Here is a 23,716-nt window from a genome sequence, read left to right as displayed (position 1 = left end):
AGCTCAAGAGACAAACACTAGTAAATCGGTTTACTTACTACCCTTAGATTGCATGTGCTGACTTCAAAATCCAATAACTCCTTCATCCCAACTTGGAATCCAGTAAACAGTATGTGAAAAGTATAGCCGCAAAAGTGCTCTCTCCAGTCGCGGTCGCCGATCCTCAATTGCCATCCGTATGCGTGCGTTATGTCCAAAAGAGTGACAGTAGATCTAAAACTAACACCTTAACTTTGAGCGCCTATAACTTCTTCATAAAAACCCCAAATGACACAAAACTTGCACCAAAACCTTAATCAAAAACCTAAACCTTCTGACCCTAGCCTTCAAAGTTCGATTGGCCACGAGAAACTAACCCTAATCCCTAATATGGCCTCGGGCAGCCTCCTCAAAGCCCATTGGTCATGATTTTTGACCAATAGGAATGGAGATTTTTATTATTTATCTCCATTCATCCATATTGGTGCCCTAATTAATCCTTTTGCTACCAAAACCCCCTTCTTCATCCCTTTTCTTATAAGATTTTTACAATGAGTCTTTTTAACACCAAATAAAAAATCCAAAAGAAGTTTTCAAAGGTCACCAATGTCTAACAAAGGTGATTCTAATTATTTAGAAGTCACTATGAACTAAACCAATCTTAAAAGCCACTATGAAAAAGAAATCAAAGTTATAAAAATTCTATAGTAACCTTTTTAAACAACCTCTTGTCAAGATAATAACCAAATTATATTCTACAACCAACTAAAATCTACTAACATGGCTCTCACCATGTTACTTAATAAATTATATATTAAGTACATAATTACATTATTTTCATATAGTAGCCAAACCACAACACGACAGCGGGTACCTATTTTTTATAGTGATTTTATTGAGTCCTCGATAATCAACACACATCCACAATGATCCATCTTTTTTCTTCACAAATAAAATTGGAGCTCGTATTGGAGATTTGGAATGGCGTATGAAGTTCTTAGCCAAATTTTCTTCAATATACTCTTTGAGTTCAGCCAATTTATTTTGAGATAAATTGTAGATTGGTCCAAATGGCTATTGTGCTCCTTCTTGAAGGTCAATTGAGCAGTCATAGGAACGATGTTCTAAAAGAGTATCCGCATTCTTTTTCTCAAATACATCTTGAAAATCTTGATATTGGCTTGGAATGCCACTTGAAGTCTTTCCACCAGTAGAAACAAGTTTGGCATAAATGACACAAGGTGATCCTTTTTTTGCAACATGTAAGAAAGTACTTGCACCTACAAATATAGGTTTAATTATACTAGAATTATGACTTTCTACTTGATTAACTACACTCTTACTTATACTTTCAGAAAAGTCAAGACTACGAGAAGTCCAATCTATTTTAAGGTTATATTTTTTTAGCGATGATAAACCTCAAATAATTGGATTAGAATGAGATCTAATGATATTAAATATTATAAAGCTACTATGACCATTAGTTGCTATTTCTATAGGAAGGATTTCATGAGTAACATCTCGTGAAGACAACAGATGACAATCTATGACTTCTACCTGAACAGGTTTAGTTTTCTTTACTAAAAATATGCTATGTCTTTTAGCAAATTTTTCATCTAAGAAACAAGCTGAGGCTCTTGAATCTAGCAAGGCAAAGGCTTTGAAATGTTTAGGTCCTAAAATAACATTTATCGTAAAACATGGAGAGGATTCTGAAGAGAGGATAGGACCTTCACTAGGCATTGTACAAGGTTCCTGCCGCACGGTCCTTATTGTACGTGGATAAATTTATTTTTAGATATGTTATCTTCTTTGATCATCATACTCCTCATTTTATAGTTGTGTCACTTCTTTGGGAAATGTTGAGCAGTGTGCTTAGGTTCTCCACAATATAAGTATAATCCTTCTTGACGATGACGAGTCTTTTCTTGCTCAATAAGAGGTTTGAAACATATTGCATCAATTTGCATATTCTCTACTTCTAAATGTATGTGTTGAAGAGATATTGGTGTTGCTATTGAATTATAGTTATGTTGAGGTCCACTTGTACGGTTCTCAGATCGAAATTCAAAAAGACGATTGTCGCACTTCACAACAAAATCAATTGCTTGACTCAATATTTGAGGATTAGGTAAGTTGAGCATTAATTTTTTTTACCTTATATTGTAATCCATAGAAAAATTGGCTAATAAATGCACCATCATCCCACTTGATATCAGTTGTAAGTTGTCAAAATTTTGAAGTATACAACGTCACTGATCGATTGTCTTGTCGTAAAATACGGATCTTATTAGTTGCAACACAAATTCCATCATGTTTTCCATACATGGATCGAAACTCTATCAAAAAAGCCTCTAGATGTCACGGACACAGAAATACAGACTTGAGATCTAACAAGAAGTTCAAGAAGAATTGGCAAGAACTAGATTAATCAGATGAATACAAGAAGAATACTAGAGAGGTGAGCTAGAGTTCCAAGAGATGTGTTGTCGAGACTGAAGAACTCTTCAGCCTCGATTCCAATATATACTCATATTTATGAAGCTTCTAAAGCAACTTCTACCAACTAGGAAGCTTCTAAAGCAACTTCTACTAACTAGGAAGCTTATAGAAGGTTCCAAAGACTTGCTTCTAGAAGGTTCTAGAAACTTATCTCTATAAGGTTCTAAGGATTATGTCCCTAACATCTTCTACCAACTAAGAAGCTTCTAGAAGGTTCTAGAGACTTGCTTCTAGAAGATTCTAGAAACTTGTCTCTAAAAGGTTCTAAAGATTATGTCCCTAACATCACCCCCTCTTTTAGCTTCGAGGTCTTTGAGAAGCAATGTTGTTATTAATCAGTACCAACGCAAGAAAATGAAGATCTGTCGCATAACATCTACTATGAACTCCAACTGTTGTTCACGAGACAAGTGGTTTATCAACCCTTGAAGCCAACGTTAGTGGCCCACTCCTTCAACTTCTGACCAAGCATGAACTTCCGTTGTCGTGTTGTAACACGAGTATACCGTGAAAATATAAAGAAAGGGGACTTTTATTAATATTCAGTTACCTCAAATATTGGGAGCAACGACCAACTCCAGTGCAAATACTGAGTGGTCAGGTTCAGTCACCCCGTTACAGTCAGCCGGGGCATACTGAAATGCTCCATTCAATTCTAATAACGGGAGTCAGCAGGAAGGGAAAGGACAAATTCACATGACAGGTGAGCCTGGTTCGAAGAGCAAATTGGATCCAATTTCGAGAATCCAATCCGGGTCCTCTTACCCAATATGAGACCTACATTGGTCGGGCAACCCAATGCAGTCTAATTATGGAAACATCTAGGTTACTACGGGCATCTTACCCAATATGAGACCTGCATTGGTCGGGCAACCCAATGCAGTCTAATTACAGGAACATCCAGGGTACTACGGGCATCGTACCCAATATGAGACCTGCATCGGTCGGGCAATCCAATGCAGTCTAATTACGGGAAAATCCGGATCTTAGTACTGGACTCTTATCTAATATGAGACCTGAATTGGTCGGGCAACCCAATGCAGTCTAGTTACGGAAAAATCCAGGTTACTACGGGCATCTTACCCAATATGAGACCTGAATTGGTCGGGCAACCCAATGCAGTCTAATTACGGGAAAATCCGGGTCTTAGTACTGAACTCTTATCCAATATGAGACCTGAATTGGTCGGGCGATTCAATGTGGACCCGAGTATGGGGTTTCGATTCTATTTCAGGCTGTCCTATTCTTTGTGCCGTTTCAAAGAAGGTTATTTTTGATAAATGGATCTCTTAAAGGTAAAAACGGAGGAGAAAGCTCTGACGGTGGGAGCCAATTTCGGATCTAAGCTCTGACGATGGGAGCCAATTCCGAATCCAAGACGGAAGATTGAAGAAATTCAGAGGATAAGATTAGGGGGAGAATAAGTTTTGAGGGGGGGTTTTTTTTGGATCGAGGAGCTAGCTTCAAGCTCTTTTCAAGGTTACTAGTTCGGTTTCATTAGAGGTTTTTGAAGATCAAGGGGATTGGAGAGGAGCTTCATGCTTCGGGTCGGGGAAGAAAAGACGGAGAATTGGATTTTTCTTCTTCATAGAGTTTTGGGAAGACTGAGGTAATCGTTGCTGAAGTGAGTGTTGTAATGGTGAATCGGGATTTTTTAATGAAGTGGGTTTGGTTACTCTTGACTGTTTTGTGAAATCGAGTTACGTCTGTGATTGAAGGATTAAAAGGGTGTCTATAGGATTGAGTATGCGGAGTGAATGAAATTTATTGGGTTAATCTAACAAGACAGTCAGTGGATACAAGATCGTAAGTACAAAGCGGTATCGGAGATTAGTAGATTGGGTTGTTCGGGGTTCTCTGTAACGTCTAGAGACCTACCAGTTGGAACAAAAAGGACTTCGACAAGCAGTTGAAGGGCATCCGTATAGATTAACGGTATATTCTTGTAGTCGTTTATATTCCAGCAGTCAAAAACTGATAGACTGCTTGACTATTGGCGAATCTCCATACTACCTTCTACAGCCAGACGCCCGGCGCGTTCTCGAGCAAGAAAACATGTAATACGACAAAAGTGGTGAATCCGACGTGAAAGCTTGAGGTAGAAGGTATTGGATTTTGGTTGATTTTATCTTTATTTTATGGAAAACGAAAATAAAAAATTTGAAGGATTTTTGGGAGGAGTTTCTCGTGGGGAGTCTTCTAAAGGAGAAGGTATGCACATGGATCCGTCTATTGCTAGTATGTTTCAAGCCTTCTCATTGTCAATGTAGCAACAGCAAAGCAATGCTCGAAAGGAAGCTTTGGCAACCAAAGCATTGCAAGCAGTGGTCAATAAAATTGATCAATTTGATGGGAGGAATATTTCAAGGTATTTAAGATGTTATGTTCGTGAAATGGAATTAAATCGGGTTTCTGAGAAGAAAATGGTTGCACTATTTGGACTTGCCACGATACCGGAGATAAGAGACCACATTACATCGATTACGGATCATTATGGGAATTCATGGGAGGTTTTTTCACATGCATTGAAAGACAAATATTTCTTGGAAGATAGTGATCGCGTTACTAAAAAGCTGTTTCTGGAATGGATTGAACGGCCCAATAAGAATTTGCAAGCAACAAAGCTACTAAGGAAATTTGAAAGGCAGTACTCTCAATTATCGAAGGTAGAAAAATTGACATTGGAGCCGAACAAAGTTGATCTATTTCTTCAAGCTGCTGATGGAGAATTGCAAGGGAAATTAGAACTTCTTCTTGAAGACAAAAAAGAAGATGAAGGATTGACAACAAAGTGGAAGAACGTTGAAGATGCAGTGGGGTTGCTTACAAAAAGAGAAAAGAGGAAGGATAGGAGCAATATTCAGAAAACAGTACAAGCATCCAAAGCTGCAGTACGTACAACACCACCAACAATGCCTACAGTTCAACCTTCGACATCCTTATCAAAGAAAGTAGATATGAGAATGGAAGAAATTATACGAGGAATGCAAGATCTTCAAATCAAATTAGCAAGACTTGAAGAGAATACTTCTATAAACAATTCGAAGAATGTTTCAAAACAAGGATATGTACAAAGATGCATTTGGTGTGATGATGCTTCACACACTAGAAAAGATTGCAATGAATTTAATAATATGATACGGCAGAGAATTATTTGCTGGAAAGATGGAAAGATAGCATTGAAAAATAGAGAGGACATTCTTCAAACCAATTTTGGCAAGGGAGGAATGAGAGCATTGGTTCAAGATTACCTAAAAGAGCATGAAACAGCAGCACGAGAAAGTGCAAGTTATGGTTCTAGAGTAGATGATGAAATTGGTGGAAGTACGGAAACTAGTGAGTTTTGGGCTTCTACCGCTTCTACAATGCAAGAAGGGAAATTACCTCGAGAAGCGTTATTGAGAACTGCAGCTACAATACGAGGTAGAACAGGTTGGGAGGATCCTGTTGAGTCTCTTTCAGTTCATGCATATATTGCTAAGAGCCAACATGAAGCTTTGATGGAAGAAAAGAGACGAGGAAATTTTGATGATACTAGAGAAGGAAATTCTTCTAAGATGCAAACTCGAGGAGACAAGGCTCGGGAGGCAGCTTCACAAGAATTGCCTGTAAAGGATACCTCAGCATCATTGGGAGAAAAAACAAAGGAGACAAAAGATAAGGGCAAATCAATTGCTTATAAGCTACTTTCTGACATTGAAGCGACAACAAATTTGAAAGGGGTGTTGGAAGAACATATATTAAACGCTAAGGTGGAATTCCTATTGAAAGAAGTCTTAAGAAATGCAAAGAAGGAGTTTCATGATGTTATCATTGACAACATTAAGCGAAAGAGGCAATTAATGGGTGAAACTCGAATGAGTCATGCTATTGATGCAAGAATATATAGAGATGAAGAAGAGGTTGATATTGGTTACAAGCAACTAACAAATGAAAAGAATGGGTATAATCAACGAGTACATTTCGAAGATTCTAGTGATAGGGAAATGGAAACTTTGAGCCATTATACTCAAAAGCATTAGGCAAGGGCAACTACTGAGGTATTGGTGAAAGTAGGAGATATAAAAGAACCAATAGTTGCTTTAGTCGACCATGGTTCTAAAATAAATCTCATGTCTAAAAATATTTATAAGAAGCAAAAATGGCCAATTGATATGGAACATGGATGGGCAATTCGAGCAGCTAATAACACACAGGGCGAATTATATGGAGCTTGTCCAGATGTCAAAATTTGGATTGGGGATGTTGCGACAGAGCAACATTTCTTTGTTCAAGATATAACGTCTTATCCGTTGATTTTAGGACAACCTTATATTATGGCAACACGGATAGAAACAAAATTACTGGACGATGGTTCGGCTTATGCAAGGGTACGTAGCGAGGATGGGACGAAAGCTGTACAATTTCTAACAGTACCTCCTAACCATGAACGGAATCGAGATAGGTTGAGAGAGAAACCATTACCAAAGATTGTTGAAGGATTTAAGGATTTTGGGGAGTTACCACTGTAAAGCGAGATTATGGAGGTACAAAAGAGGAGGTACTCTCACGAGATGAAGGTGCCTTTGATGCGAGTTTTATTGGTATATTGGAGAATGGAAATATTATGTATAAGAAAGTTAATGATTTTAAAAGAAAGGAAAGAAAAAGATTATATGATATTGAAGGACTATTATGCAAGTTAGGTACATTGTAAGATGATGAGAGGATTTTAAGTGTTTATGAAGAAAATGGACTGGAAGATTCATTGAAATTGATTACATCTATTGGGTTAGGAGATAATGATAAGATTGTTGAGATTCATTCGAGAGAGGTTTATATCATACTTGAATCTTTTCAAGCACCAGAAGTCACTGTAGAGACGAGATATAAAACGGTAGATAAGAAGGTAAAGCCTGTTGCCGGACCATTACCAGAAGATTATAAAGAACAAATGGGAGAAGCATGAAAAGAAGCAAGTTTAAGAGATCCAATGAGTATTGGGCACCAGTTTACTAGAGAGACTTTTGAAGAATTGAAGATTGGTTCTGATGGTTCTTTATTACAGGAGGAAATTATTTGCTTCATAAAGATGTTGGCTAAACAAGGTAGATCGTTTGCCTTCGAATCTCATGAAATTGGGTGTGTGGATCCAAATATTATAATACTTATGGTTATCTTCACTGTACCACATGTACCTTGGAATCTAAGACCGATTCCAATACCGAGGATACATTTACCTAAATTGGTTGAACTATTAAAAGAAAAGATAAAGATGAAAATATTGGAACCTTCGTTTGCGCCGTATTCTAGTCGATGGTTTACGGTACCTAAGAAGAATGGGTCACTACGGTTTATTCAAGATATGCAACCGGTGAATGCAGTAACTGTCAGGAATGCAGGAATTCGACCTATTGTGGATGAATTTGCTGAGGCGTTTATTGGAAGGGCGATCTATTCAATAGGTGATTCGTATTCAGGTTATGATCAATTTCAACTTGTCGAAGGAAGTAGAGATATGACAACAATGAGGACACCACTTGGATTGGTTAGAATGTGCACTCTTCCTCAAGGCGCGACCAACTCAGTTGCGCATATGATGAATGGGATGAATAAGGTATTGAGAGATTTTATTCCAGAAAAGACTATGCCTTTTTTGGATGATGTTCCTATAAAAGGGTGCAGAGAAGGAGACAAGGATGAAACTTTAGATACGAGGGGGTGTCGCAAATATATTGTTGATCATATACAAGATTGTGAAAAGATTTTAATTCGGCTTAGAAAAGTTCATCTTACATTATCGGGTATGAAGTCCGTATTTGGAGTACGAGAGGTTGTAATTGTTAGACATTTATGTGGATCTTACGGAAGAAAACCAGATCCGACTAAAGTTGATGCAATTGAAAGGATGAAAGAGGATTGTGATTCTTTAACAGAGGTTCGCAGGTTTTTGGGTGCATGTGTATTTTATCGAATCTGGATCCCTCATTTTGCTCACATAGCGGATCCATTATATGAACTATTACGCAAGGGTTACCGATTTAAATGGAAAGAAAGGCATATTCAGGCAATACAAAGATTGAAGAAATTATTGATGTCACCTCTAATATTGAAGAAGGTTGATTATAAGTGTAATAGACCAGTGATTCTTACTATGGACGCTAGTCCAATTGCCATTGGGTGGGCTATGGATCAAGATGATTCGAATGGGAATAGATTTGCAGTTCGATTTGGGGCTAAAGTTTTAAGTATTCGTCAGCGTGCATATTCGCAAGTCAAAAGAGAACTTTGGGGAGTCGTTTCGGCTATGAAAGCTGAAAGGGATTATTTGATTGGGACAGTAGTAGTAATTGAAACAGATTGCTTGCCATTGCTTGGAATGATTATTAACTGTTCAACGCCAGATATTGCAATGTTGAGATGGATTGCTTATATTAAGTCACTAAATCCAGAATTTAAGCATATTACTGGGAAGGACAATTTAGTAGCAGACATGCTATCTCGAGCAAGATACGAGAGGGAGGATGAAATGGTTGAAGACATTGATGATGTCGGATTGAAATTCTATTCAATATCAAATCTCAACAGAGAAGACAAGCTATTTCTTGAAGAATCTTATGAAGGAGAATTATTGGATATTGGTCATTACTTGAATACCTTGACTAAGCAAGGGAATTAGTCTACAGAAAAATTCAAACAAATAAGAAAAAAAACAGATGGATTTTTACTTTGAGATGGATTCTTATGGAAGAGACCGAAGAAAGGAATTGGGATGCTACAATGAGTGATAGGCAAAAAAGAAGAAAGACTAAAATTATTAAAGGAGTTTCATGATAGTTTATGGGCTGGGCATAGAGGAATCTGGGCTACTTTTGCTAAATTCAAGGAACGATATTGGTGGAAAAATATGTATCGAGATGTGCTCTCATTTGTAGAGTCATGTGAAATCTGTCAATCGTATTCTAATATCCGACATCGAGATGGTCTTCATCCTACATATCCTCTGGCTATTCATTTTAAATGGGTTGTTGATTTGGTTATTATGCCGGTTGGGTTATGGCAGATGAGATATTTGGTTTTAGCTCGTGAAAATTTATCAAATCAAGTAGGAGGAAGAGCATTGAGGACAAAATCTACAGAGGGGATTTGTAGGTTTTTGCTTGAAGATGTCATTTGCCGTTACGGGTGCGTGGGAAAAATCATTGCAGATCGTGGAGAATTAAATGCACAAGAAGCTCGTAAGTTCTTTGAAAGATGTAGAGTTAAACTATCACTGACTACTGCTTATAATCCAGAAGGGAATGCATAAAGCGAATGTGGTCACCCACCGATTGTGAAAGCATTGGTTAAAGCTTGTAATGGGAAAATTAAAGAATGGCCACGACTTTTGTCATTTGCATTATAGGCTGATCGAACAACACATAGTTCGGTGACAGGATATATGCCAGTAGAACTTATGACAGGTCAAAAACCAATTATGTCGATTGAAGAAAAAAAACTTACTTAGAGTATGCTACCATGGGAAGATGGATTAACAAGAGAAGAACTTCTGGCTATTAGGATTCGACAATTGGAGCAAAGAACGGAAGATGTCCAGATAGCATTGAAAAGGTTAAAAAGAACAAGGTTACAAAACAAGGCGCGATTCGATAAGCAACATCGATTGAGACCAAAAGCAATTGAAAAAGGTGATTGAGTACTTGTTTATGACAATAGTCTGCATAATCAACATAGTACTTTGCGGAAATTTTCAAAACGTTGGTTTGGACCATATGTGGTAACAACAGTTCATGATAATGCGACTTACTCGTTACGGGAGTTAGATGGTACAAAATTGAAAATACCAATCGCAGGGAAGTGAGTAAAAATATTAAAACGAAGACACGCGGAGATGAATATGGAAGACCTTAATGAAGGTATAGAGATTCCGCAGCAAGAAGATGAAAGTGATTTAGATAATGAAGGTGACGAAGACAAATTGGGCAGAGATGTAGAGGATATATTCTGAATCAAACAGCAATTAGGTAAATTGGTGCATACCGGAGGATGCATAGGTTCAGAGGGGGTGGATGTCAAGTTGTAACATGAGTATACCGTGAAAATATAAAGAAAGGGGACTTTTATTAATATTCAGTTACCTCAAATATTGGGAGCAACGAGCAATTCCAGTGCAAATACTGAGTGGTCAGGTTTAGTCACCCCGTTACAGTCAGCCGGGGCATACTGAAATGCTCCATTCGATTCCAATAACAGGAGACAGCAAGAAGGGAAAGGACCAATTCACGCGACGGGTGAGCTTGGTTCGAAGAGCCAATTGGATCCAATTTTGAGAATCCAATCCGAGTCCTCCTACCCAATATGAGACCTGCATTGGTCGAGCAATTTAATGCAGTCAAGTTACGGGAACATCCAGATTACTATGGGCATCTTACCCAATATGAGACCTGGATTGGTCGGACAACCCAATGCAGTCTAGTTATGGGAACATCCTGGTTACTACGGGCATCTTACCCAATATAAGACCTGAATTGGTCGGGCAACCCAATGCAGTCTAGTTACGGGAAAATCCAGGTTATTACGGGCATCTTACCCAATATGAGACCTGAATTGGTCGGGCAACCCAATGCAGTCTAATTACGGGAAAATCCGGGTCTTAGTACTGGACTCTTATCTAATATGAGACCTGAATTGGTCGGGCAACCCAATGCAGTCTAGTTATGGAAAAATCCAGGTTACTACCGGCATCTTACCCAATATGAGACCTGAATTGGTCGGGCAACCCAATGCAGTCTAATTACGAGAAAATCTGGATCTTAGTACTGGACTCTTATTCAATATGAGACCGGAATTGGTCAGGCGACTCAATGTAGACCCGAGTATGGGGTTTCGATTCTATTTCAGGCTGTCCTATTCTCTATGCCATTTCAAGGAAGGTTGTTTTCGGTAAATGGATCTCTGAAAGGTAAAAACGAAGGAGAAAGCTCTGACGGTGGGAGCCAATTTCGGATCTAAGCTCTGACGATGGGAGCCAATTCCGAATCCAAGATGGAAGATTGAAGAAATTCCGAGGAGAAGGTTAGGGGGAGAATAAGTTTTGAGGGGGGATTTTTTTTGGATCGAGGAGCTAGCTTCAAGCTCTTTTCAAGGTTACTAGTTCGGTTTCATTAGAGGTTTTTGAAGATCAAGGGGATTGGAGAGGAGCTTCATGCTTCGGGTCGGGGAAGAAAAGACGGAGAATTGGATTTTTCTTCTTCATAGAGTTTTGGGAAGACTGAGGTAATCGTTGCTGAAGTGAGTGTTGTAATGGTGAATCGGGATTTTTTAATGAAGTGGGTTTGGTTACTCTTGACTGTTTTGTGAAATCGAGTTACGTCTGTGATTGAAGGATTAAAAGGGTGTCTATAGGATTGAGTATGCGGAGTGAATGAAATTTATTGGGTTAATCTAACAAGACAGTCAGTGGATACAAGATCGTAAGTACAAAGCGGTATCGGAGATTAGCAGATTGGGTTGTTCGGGGTTCTCTGTAACGTCTAGAGACCTACCAGTTGGAGCAAAAAGGACTTCGACAAGCAGTTGAAGGGCATCCGTATAGATTTACGGTGTATTCTTGCAGTCGTTTATATTCCAGCAGTCAAAAACTGATAGACTGCTTGACTATTGGCGAATCTCTATACTACCTTCTACAACCAGATGCCCGGCGCGTTCTCGAGCAAGAAAGCACGTAATACGACAACGTTCGCTCATTAATGTCGTAGCTGCACCAATGAACAAGGTACTCCAACTTGTCCCACTTTCGCCGTGAATCCAGTACCTTTTCAACCTCGTATTCCTCATGGTTCTCGATCTCAATACTAGGTGGTGGACATTGCACTCTTCCAAGAAAAGATGACTCTCGATAAGGCTCCAAAAGAAAAACATGAAAGACTGGATGTAGCTTCATAGAAGCCGGTAATTCCAGACGGTATGCCACTAGATTGATTTGCTTCTGGATGATAAATGGTTCCAATCTTCGATAGTCCAACTTATCACATGGTCGCTTGGTCTTGATATTCCGTCAAAGAAGCCATGTTTTATCTCCAATTTTGAAAGTAGGTGCTTGATTTTGAAATCTATTTGCAGATGCCTTGTAGGATTCTTGAGCGGATTCTAATTGAAGCTTCAACGTATTTTGAAGCTCTGATAGTTGTTTCGTAAATCCTTCAGTTGCTGAATTGTTATTTGTTGACGGACTCAATAAATCAATCTTCGGATGATACCCATAGTTGGAAAAGAATGGTGTGTATTGAGTTGACGTATGGAGGGTGTTGTTATATGCAAACTCGACTAGCGACAGATATGTAGTCCAATCGTCTTGCTGATAGATGATGTTGCATCGTAAGTATTATTCCAAGTCTTAGTTCACCCGTTTCGTTTGGCCATCAATTTGAGGATGAAAAGCCGAAGAAAGCTTGATATCCACCTTCAATATCTCAAAGAGAGATCTCCAAAACTTTGATACAAACTGGGTTCCTCGATCTGATACGATATCATCTAGTAGTCCATGATATCGATACACATTATCGAGAAAGAGCCCTGTTGTGACTTCACTGGACAATGTCTTCTTGCAAAGAACAAAGTGTGCCATCTTTGTAAGTCGATCTACCATGACAAAGAAACTATCAAATGAGTTCGATGATGGTAGGTCCGTGATGAAGTCCATGGAAATTGAAGACCATGGTCGACGTAGAATCGGCAATGGCTGTAGGAGTCTTTAAGGGCGATGCCGAGGATTCTTAGATCTTGAACAGATGTTGCAGGAGAGGACAAAATCTTTTACATCCTTCCACATTTGGGGCCACCAAAAATCTGGAGAAATAAGCTCCAAGGTCTTGTTGAATCCAAAATGTCCCGCAGCTCGAAAATCGTGGTGAGATTGAAGAACTCAGAGTCGTGTTGGTCCTTTTGGAATATATAACCGCTCCTCAAAGTATAAAAGATCTCCCTCCACCTTGAACTTGTCGTCATTGGCATGCTGCTTAATATCAATGGCTACTGAATCTTCAATGGTCACAGCACATACCTGATTCAGGAAGTCAGCATCAATTGGCACAATAGTACCGCAAAGCTGAAATTGCTTTGGCTTCAACAATGTCATACATTGTTGATCAAACGTTGCTTCTCCAGCCTTTGGTACAAGATACGATCTCCTCGATAAGGCATCAGATAGTCTTTGCTGCTTTCTAGGTCGATAAATGATAACAAAATCGAACCTAGATAGCAACATACTCCACCAAGCTTGACGTCGATTTAAAACTCGAGCCGACATAAAATATTCTAAATTCTTGTGATATATGTATACGATCACTGGGTGTGCAGCTTCTTTAAGAAAGTGACGCCATTCTTAGAAAGAATCCACTATAGCAAAAAGTTTCTTATCGTGGATCTCATAATTGATTTCAGTAGTAGAGAACTTTCGAGAATAGAATGAAACCGGATGGAGCTTCTTGTCTTCTCCCATTTGTGAAAGTACAGCTCCCAAAGCAAAATCCGAAGCATCAATTTCTAAATAAAAGGCCTTTGTAAAGTCTAGATGTACCAAGATTGGAGCCGTAGTAAATGTGGTCTTCAGGTCTTGAAATACCTTCTCCGCTAAAGGTCTCCATTCCAGCTTATCCTTGCATGTCAACCGAGTGAGAGGAGTAGCAACTTGAGAATAATTCTTGATGAAGATCCGATAGAAGTTGACAAAACCAAGAAAGCATTGTACGTCTCTAACCGTCTTTGGAACCCCCCAGGATACGATTGCTTCCACCTTCTTAGGGTCCATCTTTGAGCCTTCTGTAGTCGCAACGAACCCCAAAAACTCCATCTCTATTTGGTGAAATAAACACTTCTCCAACTTGACATATAATCCTCACTCGTATAGTTTCTCCAAGACCAAACGAACATGCTTTTCATGCTCTTCTTCGTTTTTGGAGAATATCAAAATAACATCCAAATAGATGACAACAAAATTGTCAAGGTGCTCTCAGAAAATGTCATTCATCATATGTTGAAAGACCGCTGGAGCATTGGTAAGACCAAAGGGCATGACATTATTCTCAAAATGGCCATACCTTGTACGGAACGCTGTCTTCCACTCATCTCCTTCCTTGATTCGTACGAGGTTGTAAGCTCCCCTTAGATCAATTTTTCTAAAGATCCTTGCACATCTAAGTTGTTCTAACAGACCAAAAATTAAGGGTAACGGGTAACGATTCTTCTTTGTTACCTTGTTGAGGCCTCGATAGTCCACGCACATCCACAATGAGCCATCTTTCTTCTTCACAAATAAGATGGGTGCTCTAGCTGATGATTATGAATGACGGATGAAGTTCTTGGCTAGATTCTTGTCGATGTACTTCCGCAACTCCGCCAACTCCATCTGCGATAGATTGTAGATTGGACCAAAAGGCAGTTGTGCTCCTTCCTGCAAGTCTATGGCACAATCATTTGGTGTGTGTTCCAGTAGCATGTCGGCATTCTTCTTTTGAAACACGTCTTCAAAATCTTTATATTGCTCAGGTATACTTGTTGTCAAGATCTTCTCTCCAGTAGTTGGAGCTGCATAAATGACAAACAGTGTACCTTCCTTGGATGATCTTATAAACACTCTTGCTCCAATGAATAAGGATTTCTCTATTTGGGGTTTTCTACTAGGCTTGCTCTTGGGTGGTTTTGTGAAAAAAGTCATCTTACGCAACTTCCAATCTATGGATGGGTTATGCTTTTTTAACTAGGAAAGACCAAGAATAACAGGATTTGATGGAATTCTAATAATATTGAAAATAATATGACTACTATGGCCCTTAAACGTCACTTCTATAGGTTTTGATTCATGGGTGACACTACCAGACAATAAAGGTCGCCTATCTATGACCTCAACGTGAACAGGTTTGGATTTTTGTACTAAAAGGATCTTATGACGCTTCACAAATTCTTCGTCTAAGAAACAAGCAGATGCTCTTGAATCTAATAATGCTAAGGTTCTCAGTTTCTGAGGGCCAATAAACAAAGGGATTGTAAAGCAAAGGGCACGTTGAGCAGAAAGAAATGAACTTGGTTGTTGTTGCGATATTTTACTGTCCAGCCGCACGGTTCCTATTGTGGCTGGGCATCCTCATTTTCTTGAATAAATGTACCCCTAGTCCTGACAATACGTCGATTTTGCTTCTTGGGGCAGTTTCCAACTTTGTGGCCTTCTTCACCGTAATACAAGCATAGACCTTCTTCCATACGCCGCTTTTTTTCTTCTAGGATAAGGGATTTGACATGTACCGCATCAATTTGCATGTCTTCTATCTCTGAATGTGAATTCACGCTGCTTGCCGACATAGTTAGGGCGTGGCGAATCGTATGTTGTCTTGAACGTTGGTCTTGGTGGTGTTGAAATAGGCGGTTATCGCACTTCATAGCTTGGCTAATAGCTTTGTTGAGCGTTTGTGGATCAGGAAGAGTTAACAACAAATCCTTCACATCATCCCTTAAATCCCAATAGAATTGACTCATCAACACTTCTTCATCCCAATTGATGTCGCATGCTAATTACCTGAAGTCCGATGCATAGATTGATGTAGAGTGCATCCCTTGTCGTAGTAACCGGATCTTTGTTGTAGCCCATCGAATCTTATCGTGTTCACGAAATGCTTCCCCAAATGCCTCCAAAAAGGTTTCAAAGTTGTTTAGTATGGACGATCATTTCTCAAACAAAAGAGCAAACCATGATAAAGCTTGCCCTGTAAGTAAGGTTCCAACAAGCCCAACTCGTGACTCCTCCGTTGGATATCGTTTTGGCTGTAAAACTGTTATCAACCTGATTTGATTGACGAATCTTCGAAATTTGGAACGCGTACCATCGAACTTGTCTGGAAGGCTAACTCGGGGCTCTTTATGTTGTAGAACCAATGGTACTTGTCGAACCTGAGGTAAAGTTGCTTCTCCAAGTGTAGAAGTTTGAGGTTGGTGCAACCTAGATTGTGCCATCCCAGATGCTCTATCATTATGAAGCCTTGCCACGACTCCTTCAATCTCTACAGTTCTTTGCGATAACGTAGTGAGGGCATTCATGATAGCATCTAACTTGGACTCCAAACTTTTCGTCATACTAATGTCTTGGCCTACGGCCATTCTAAGAGAAGGACAGAAATGACTCTACAAGAAGACAATATTGGTTTAGAGGAGGGTACTCCACAACCTCTAAAATGCCTTAAGAACTTCAAGAAAAGGGATAATCCACTCTCTCCAAGAAGAATAAGTTTCCAATATTGTAACAAAAGAAGTATCAGTTTAGAGGAGGATAATCTGCAACCTCTAAAATGCTAGTACACTTCCAAGCAGAGGGATAATCTGCGCTCTAACAAGGAAGAAACTAACTCTGATATGTGAGGTGAGTGGAGTCTCGACAAACTGTCACGGACTCAGAAAAACAGACTTGAGATCTAACAAGAAGTTCAAGAAGAACTAGCACGAACTAAATTAATCAGATGAATACAAGAACAATACTAGAGAGGTGAGCTAGAGCTCCAAGAGATGTGTTGTCGAGATTGAAGAACTCTTCAGCCTCAATTCCAATATATACTCATATTTAGGAAGCTTCTAAAGCAACTTCTACCAATTAAGAAGCTTCTAGAAGGTTCCAGAGACTTGTTTCTAGAAGGTTCTAGAAACTTATCTCTAGAAGGTTCTAAGGACTATGTCCTTAACATCTTCTACCAACTAAGAAGCTTCTAGAAGGTTCTAGGGACTTGCTTCTAGAAGGTTCCAGAGACTTGCTTCTAGAAGGTTCTAGAAACTTGTCTCTAGAAGGTTCTAAGGATTATGTCCCTAACACTAGATTATCCAATATTACATCTCGTCATTCAAGAAAAGATCAAAACCATAATAGTGCTGAACTTGAAAGAAGCGTACTAATGAATCTAACTTGCGATCCTGGAGTTGGATAGCTTTGGAGTTGAAGATCAATCCCAAGTTGCACTTGATTGATAAATCTTCTAAACTTTGATCTGGTGCCATCAAACTTCTCAAGTTGGGCAATTCTTAGTTCTCTAACACTGGAAGGGCATTCTTCCATAGGAGAAGGTACATGATTTGGTGCACATGTTGAAGCAGCTCCAATCATTTCTATATCTTCACTTCTTGCCAATCTTGTTGTTCTTTGTGGTGGTAAATTGAGTTGATGTATTGCAAGCATTAACTCATTTAATTATTCTTACATTTGTGCCATTGCACTCTTTATTTCAAGAAGTTTTGCCATAATAATACTTAGAAAAGAGAAGATGTCTAATATCGCTCAAGATAAATAGAAGAGAGGACTTGAGAACAAAGAAAATACTAAGGACAATATCAGTTTAGAAGAAGGTAATCCGCAACTTCTAATATGCTTGTGTCTTATAAAAAAAAAGAGGTAATCCACTCTTAATCAAGATTAGACAAAGCTCTGATATTGTAGATGTACTTTTGTCAATCTTTCAAGGACAAGAACATAATAAAGACAAATAACAAGTGAGTCTTCTTTCAAAGAAAGATAACAAAATAGAAATAACTTGATATGTATATTATAAAAGAAACTGGAATGGCTATTGTCAAAAGACAAGAAAACTAAGGATCCTTGAAACTAGACTGGAAGCAAGAATGGAGTTGACAAGAATAAAGAAGGCTTCACTTTTGCCTCTATATATACTATCTAACTAAGAGCTATATAACAATGTTCTATAGGACTTCTAATATGTGTTGACTTTGCAAGACAAATGCTTTAGTTTACAAGGCAAGTTTTCTACGTGTCGGCCACATAGTAAGCTTGTTCTTCAAGCTACCAATATGTGTGGTACATGGCCAATTTTTTGACTATGTTTCTAATCTAAGAAGTCAATTAAAGACACCTATAAAGTGAAAGCAGTGTCTATGAAGCTTCTATAAAAGATATTATGGAATTAATCTATTTTTATCTACTATTATTTAAATGATATAGGTAATTATTATTTTACATGTGTATATTCATGATAAATATTTTTAAAAATGTTTAGGCTTTTATATTATGTAAAATTATAAATTTATTATTCCATTGTACATGTTGATGTTAGTCTCTTTATAATATATTTCTTTTTTTAAATGACTATGATTGTCAACCTTAACAATCAATCACAACTTTAATAATCAACTTCTATAAGGCATCTTTCTAATTTTGTTCAAAAACATCAAATAACAATTAATAAGTTGTAATTCTATATTGTATAGTTGACTATTATTCTTAAGGTTTCAATAGTTTTTACTACGGCTATTATAATTATAATTAATGTTAATGCAATTCTTGATGATATTAAAAGATTGGATAGAAAAACAACACTCCATCTTTAAACCATAGTCATAGAGAAAATCTAATAGAATTTTAAGTTTGAAAAGAATATATTGTTGTTATGCTCTAAGAAATGAAAAGTATTGTAAGCTTACAAATTTATATGTAAAAAAACATTAGAAGCATTGTTGTATTATGCAAAAATAAGCTTAAAAATACACTATGAATTTGATTATAGAAGGATTTAATCTTACTTTGAAGTTAGATTTATAATCCAAACAATGCATAAGGTATTTAAAAACCTCTTCTTGACAATCTTATATTAAATAACTTAAATAAGCTTCTAATTATTCTAAATATATCCTATTAATATTTAAAAATCCTAAATATACATTATTACATTCTAATTAATTCCAAATAAACCTTAATTTTTTTTTAGAAATCCTAATTAAATCTTTAATATATCCTATATAGTCCAAAAAAATCCTAAAGAAACTCTAATCAACTATGAATTTTTTTTAAGAAACTCTAAAGAAATTATAGAAATCTCTGAGAAATTCTTAAAAAATTATAAAAAAATCTTAAAAAACCTTTGGCATTCTTTAAAAAGAACCTAAGATATTTCTAATTAAATTATAATAAAATATTAGATTATATTTAAAAATTTAATAATTATTAAATTAATATTTGATCTTAATTCAAAATTTTAAACTTCATAATTTCTTAGTTGATAGAAGCATATAAAATTTAAAGAGAATTAAAATTATTAATTAAAAAAAATCCCTAATTTACTTCAGTTTTGACTATTGATAATCTTGATATTAATCTTTTAGTGTTAATAACTCTTTTTTCTATTATCTACTTACTTTCAAAATGTTTTAAAATGTTGGAAATAAAATCAATAATTAATTTATAAAAAATCACTTCAATTCGACTTAAAAATTGTCCAAAATCATACAATTCCTTATTAACTTTCAAAATATAATTTTTAAGATCTTAATCTACTTAAACTTTTATAACCTTTGATTTAATTTTTTTTATTAAGTTCAAATTTATAACACATCCAAGACAAATAAATTCACAAATCTAATTTTTTTTTACATGCTGATTAATTATAAAACCACTCCAAACAAATACATAAAAAAATTCAATCATTTTTTCTCTCTAATCTTGTTCTTTGATTAACAAAAAAAGACCACACTTGTTATATACTCATGGTTTTGTGCATCAAGGTTTGATTTCTTTATTCTTTATTTTCAACCTTATTTCACAACAATTCCTCTTTGGATATTAATCTATGGTATTTTCAAGTAATTTTTATTGAAATTTATTCTTTATTTTCACCTAAAGACGCATATAATATTATTATTGCTGAATTTTTCTTTTCATGTCTTGTTTATAGTTCTACAAAGTAAATAGAAGTTCTTTTTTAAAAAAAAGCAACATTGGCAATAAATGTATTACTACCTCCCTATTTTTATGTATATTTTCTAAAGTAATTTTCTACTATATTTTTTATTTAGCTTATTTAGAATATAATCTTTATTTTCTTCTTTCATTGAGTAGTTGTATTATAAACAATAGTATAGAAAAAAATTAAAAAAGAATTTAAAGAAAGCTTATGTAATAATTGTAGTAGCATATTTGCTTCTAATTAATTTTGTCACAATACACTTTTGGCAATAAATTGCCAATTAAGGTTCCTAAGCTTTGTAGGTTTAGCATGAGTGATAGATATGGAGACGAAATTATGGTGGCTCTGGTATATGTCTTCATTTTTTTGCACTGATGTAATCAATTAACGTGCTAGTAAGGCATATCATTAATCCAAAATGATTCCAACCCAACTAAGCATAGCAGCTACATGAGAAAATCATGTGTGCCAAGTCTTATCCAAACATGTCGTGGAAATAGGTTTTATTTTATTTTAAAATTTCTAAGCAAGATCTTTATGGTATTTTTTATAATATATATGCTATATGCATTTATAGTATTTTAAAATTTATAAGATTTATAATATATATAGTATTTTTTATATTAAAGCAATATATCTATGTTTGATTTATTATCAACTATATATATATATATATATATATATATATTTTTATATTTATTATTGAGATTTAAATCTAAATAAAATCTTATATATATATATATATATATGTATATATACAAAAATAAATATATTTTAGAATAAACAAAAAATGGTCATTGTTAAATATAACGAGACTAGAATATATTAAAGAAAAACTAATATATAAGAAATGCATTGAAATATCAAGAACAATTGCAATCTTATTTTTTTATATTTTAGTTAATAAATACATTGTATGGAAGCTTTTTAAGAACTACAAGACTTATAAGACAAACATGTAGGTTGCAAGATGCTTTTTTAATAGTAGTCTTTTATTTGTTTCTATTCTTTCTTAATTTTACTACTTAATTCCATTTTTATACAAACATACAGATATACATACATACGCTTTATCTTTTACATTTGTAATATACTTTCCAAAAATATACGACGTGATTGCAAATAAATAATAAGAATCCCACTGCGGATGAAGTAATAAAGTAATTTTTATTATATTTCTTTTATACTGGAAATTCTATGCTTGTTTCTTATGCTAGTTTATAACCCACTCCTACATTTATCCATTTACATCTAATGGATTCATATGATGTATGAAGTGACAAGTAAACCTAAGAATATATTATTCAAAGAACAATTCTTTTGATAAATATATGAACAGGGAAGTTTGCTCTTCTTGTCCCGATCATCAATCGGTATTGTGAATGTAATCGATGCTAAGCATAATCATGGTTTAGTAAACTTTGGTGCTGCATGGAAATAAAACAACTTCCCACTGAAAGCAGCAGTTCTCACCTTCAGATTCTGTTGTAAATGTCATCTCCGAACAAGCGTTCTTAATCGTTAAAATGTGAAGCCTACCCACTGACGCAGTGGAAATCTGTGACTGAAACTCATGCTCTGACTTCTCAAATCCAGTGCTCGAAGCAGAGTTGCTCGAATCAATCAAAAATCCTCTTTGAAGATTGTGAAATCAATCAGTAAACTTCGGTGCATGAGCACCATTACTCCGTTTTGTCGTTGTCGTCATCTTCTGAATCTGCTTGTCCCAGATCCTCAACGTAAGACATTCGGTTTTTGAAATGATAGATGGCATCAAAATACAGTCAAGTCATCACGATCTGTTCTACTATTCTAGATGTGTGGAAAAGTTGGCTTCGCAGCAAAGGTGGTTGCTAATTTTCACAAGGAGCACAGCCGAACCAGAGCGAACGTCATCCGGGACTTTTCCCGAGTTTTGAATCTGCCTCAGTAGCATTCTCCAGATCAGTACCCACCAGTAAATGTGCTACACCAGCAAGGAGATCAGCAGCGAATTTAAGCTGTAATACAGATATGGTCCAATTATATGCTTCTTATTGTACACTGCGTGCAGCACCTCGTACCTGTATAACCACACAAAGACCACCTCAGAATTTCGTAGTGGGCTTATACATTATGTTGATAGTAGAACCAACTTAGCAGCTTAAGAGCGACGAGATTAAGCGTGTACTTGACACGCTCTACACCCCAGTAGTTTTTTTAGAATAATAAGGTGGGTTGAAGCCTAGAACTGTAGAGAAGCCTGATCGGAGGAACTATTGATTTGCAGGTACTGAACAACAATGACAAAGGACGTCAGATCCGCAAATTTTTGCAAGCACTCATGATCAATAATCAGAATGACTACGTTAAGACCAAGTTGGAAGGATCAATTGAGAACTTACGTACTGCTTCTGATGATGAAAAGCGGGTAGTACAGAAGTCGCAACAGAAGCCAGGAGATTGCGAACACACCTAATGCGATTTCTGGCACATAATTCATGCCGCTATACTTCGCCAACTTCCCAATTTCTAGGAACACATCTCTTGCGTCATGAATAGCAAACAATACTGAAGCCCCGCGTTCTAAGCTGCACACATACAAATGCTTGTGTACTGAAATTATACAATTGGCATCTGGGCTTTATAATCGCTCGACACCAGTAAATCAGCGTCCTAGTCTCAGAGATCAACAAACCTCTACCAATAGATTCAAGTAAAAAGTTCAAATGACAGGGAAATGCAGAGCAATTTGTTTTGTACTGCCACTTTCTAAATTGTATACTGCCCCTCAAGTCTACCGACCAACTCAAAACGGCGACTTCAAGCAAACAATTGTCCGAATCTACGCAATGGGTGCAATATGGTTTGGAGCATTTCTCGATTCCGGAATCGTCAAAACACAAATATAGGACTGCAATCAATAAATCGATTTACAATGCGAATTCTGTACCTATAGTTTAAATTGCGTCAGATTAAACCGTCAAATTGCTAAATATATACCATTTGCACGTTTAGTTTTAGACATCCGGGATCTGACGGTACAATGCAGTACGTTCTAGCGTGGTGGAGATTCACAATACAGGAAACTTACATTTGAATTCCTTGAAAAACTAAAGAGTGCATCGGAAAAAGCAAAACCAAGATCAAACCTAGCATACAATGCTTGCAGCTTAATTCGCGCTTAGACTTGGCCATGTCTGGTCACTAGGGCCAACATAGAACCATCTCGATTCCATGAACCACGGCTCATTGTATTGGGAGAATTATACTGTATAGTACACTATTCTCTTGTGTAGAATACTATCTACTCTATATTGACCTTACACCAAGAGTTGTGACTCTTGGTGTCACCATGGTACACACAATATATATATATATATATACATATTGTATATCAATTGATCATATTAATAATAATGACTTTTTCAACATGGTATCAAAGCTATAGAAATATTCGATCCCTGGAATAAGCTTTGGTGAATGCTTTATTAAGAAAATAATTGCTGAAATTATAAAAATAGTTTATAATGAAAATAATATCAACACAA

General features: G+C 36.6%; 1 protein-coding gene across 1 annotated transcript; it reads right to left on the bottom strand.

Annotated features, from left to right (window-relative positions):
- Positions 1-22,152: 22,152 nt before the first annotated feature.
- Positions 22,153-23,363, bottom strand: LOC112296007 (ceramide synthase LOH1-like). Its single transcript, XM_090244721.1, has 4 exons — positions 23,327-23,363; positions 22,971-23,079; positions 22,571-22,756; positions 22,153-22,249 (listed from the first exon to the last, which is right to left on the bottom strand). The coding sequence occupies exons 1-4, from the start codon at positions 23,361-23,363 to the stop codon at positions 22,153-22,155; spliced, it is 429 nt and encodes a 142-aa protein (XP_090100847.1).
- Between the last annotated feature and the right edge of the window lie 353 nt (positions 23,364-23,716).

The sequence above is a fragment of the Physcomitrium patens genome, chromosome 19, assembly GCF_059467195.1.
Source record: "Physcomitrium patens ecotype Gransden chromosome 19, ASM5946719v1, whole genome shotgun sequence".
Lineage (NCBI taxonomy): Eukaryota > Viridiplantae > Streptophyta > Bryopsida > Funariales > Funariaceae > Physcomitrium > Physcomitrium patens.
Note: the sequence above shows the minus strand (reverse complement) of the source record. Positions and strands in the feature narration are given on the sequence as shown.

Bases quoted from the DNA above. Each gene is read 5' to 3' on its own strand.
- LOC112296007 (XM_090244721.1), bottom strand. From the start codon at position 23,363: ATGGCCAAGTCTAAGCGCGAATTAAGCTGCAAGCATT. The intron at 23,080-23,326 runs GTATGCTAGGTT...TATTGATTGCAG, and splicing joins CGAATTAAGCTGCAAGCATT to TCCTATATTTGTGTTTTGAC. The intron at 22,757-22,970 runs GTCGGTAGACTT...GTATGTGTGCAG, and splicing joins GAAGTCGCCGTTTTGAGTTG to CTTAGAACGCGGGGCTTCAG.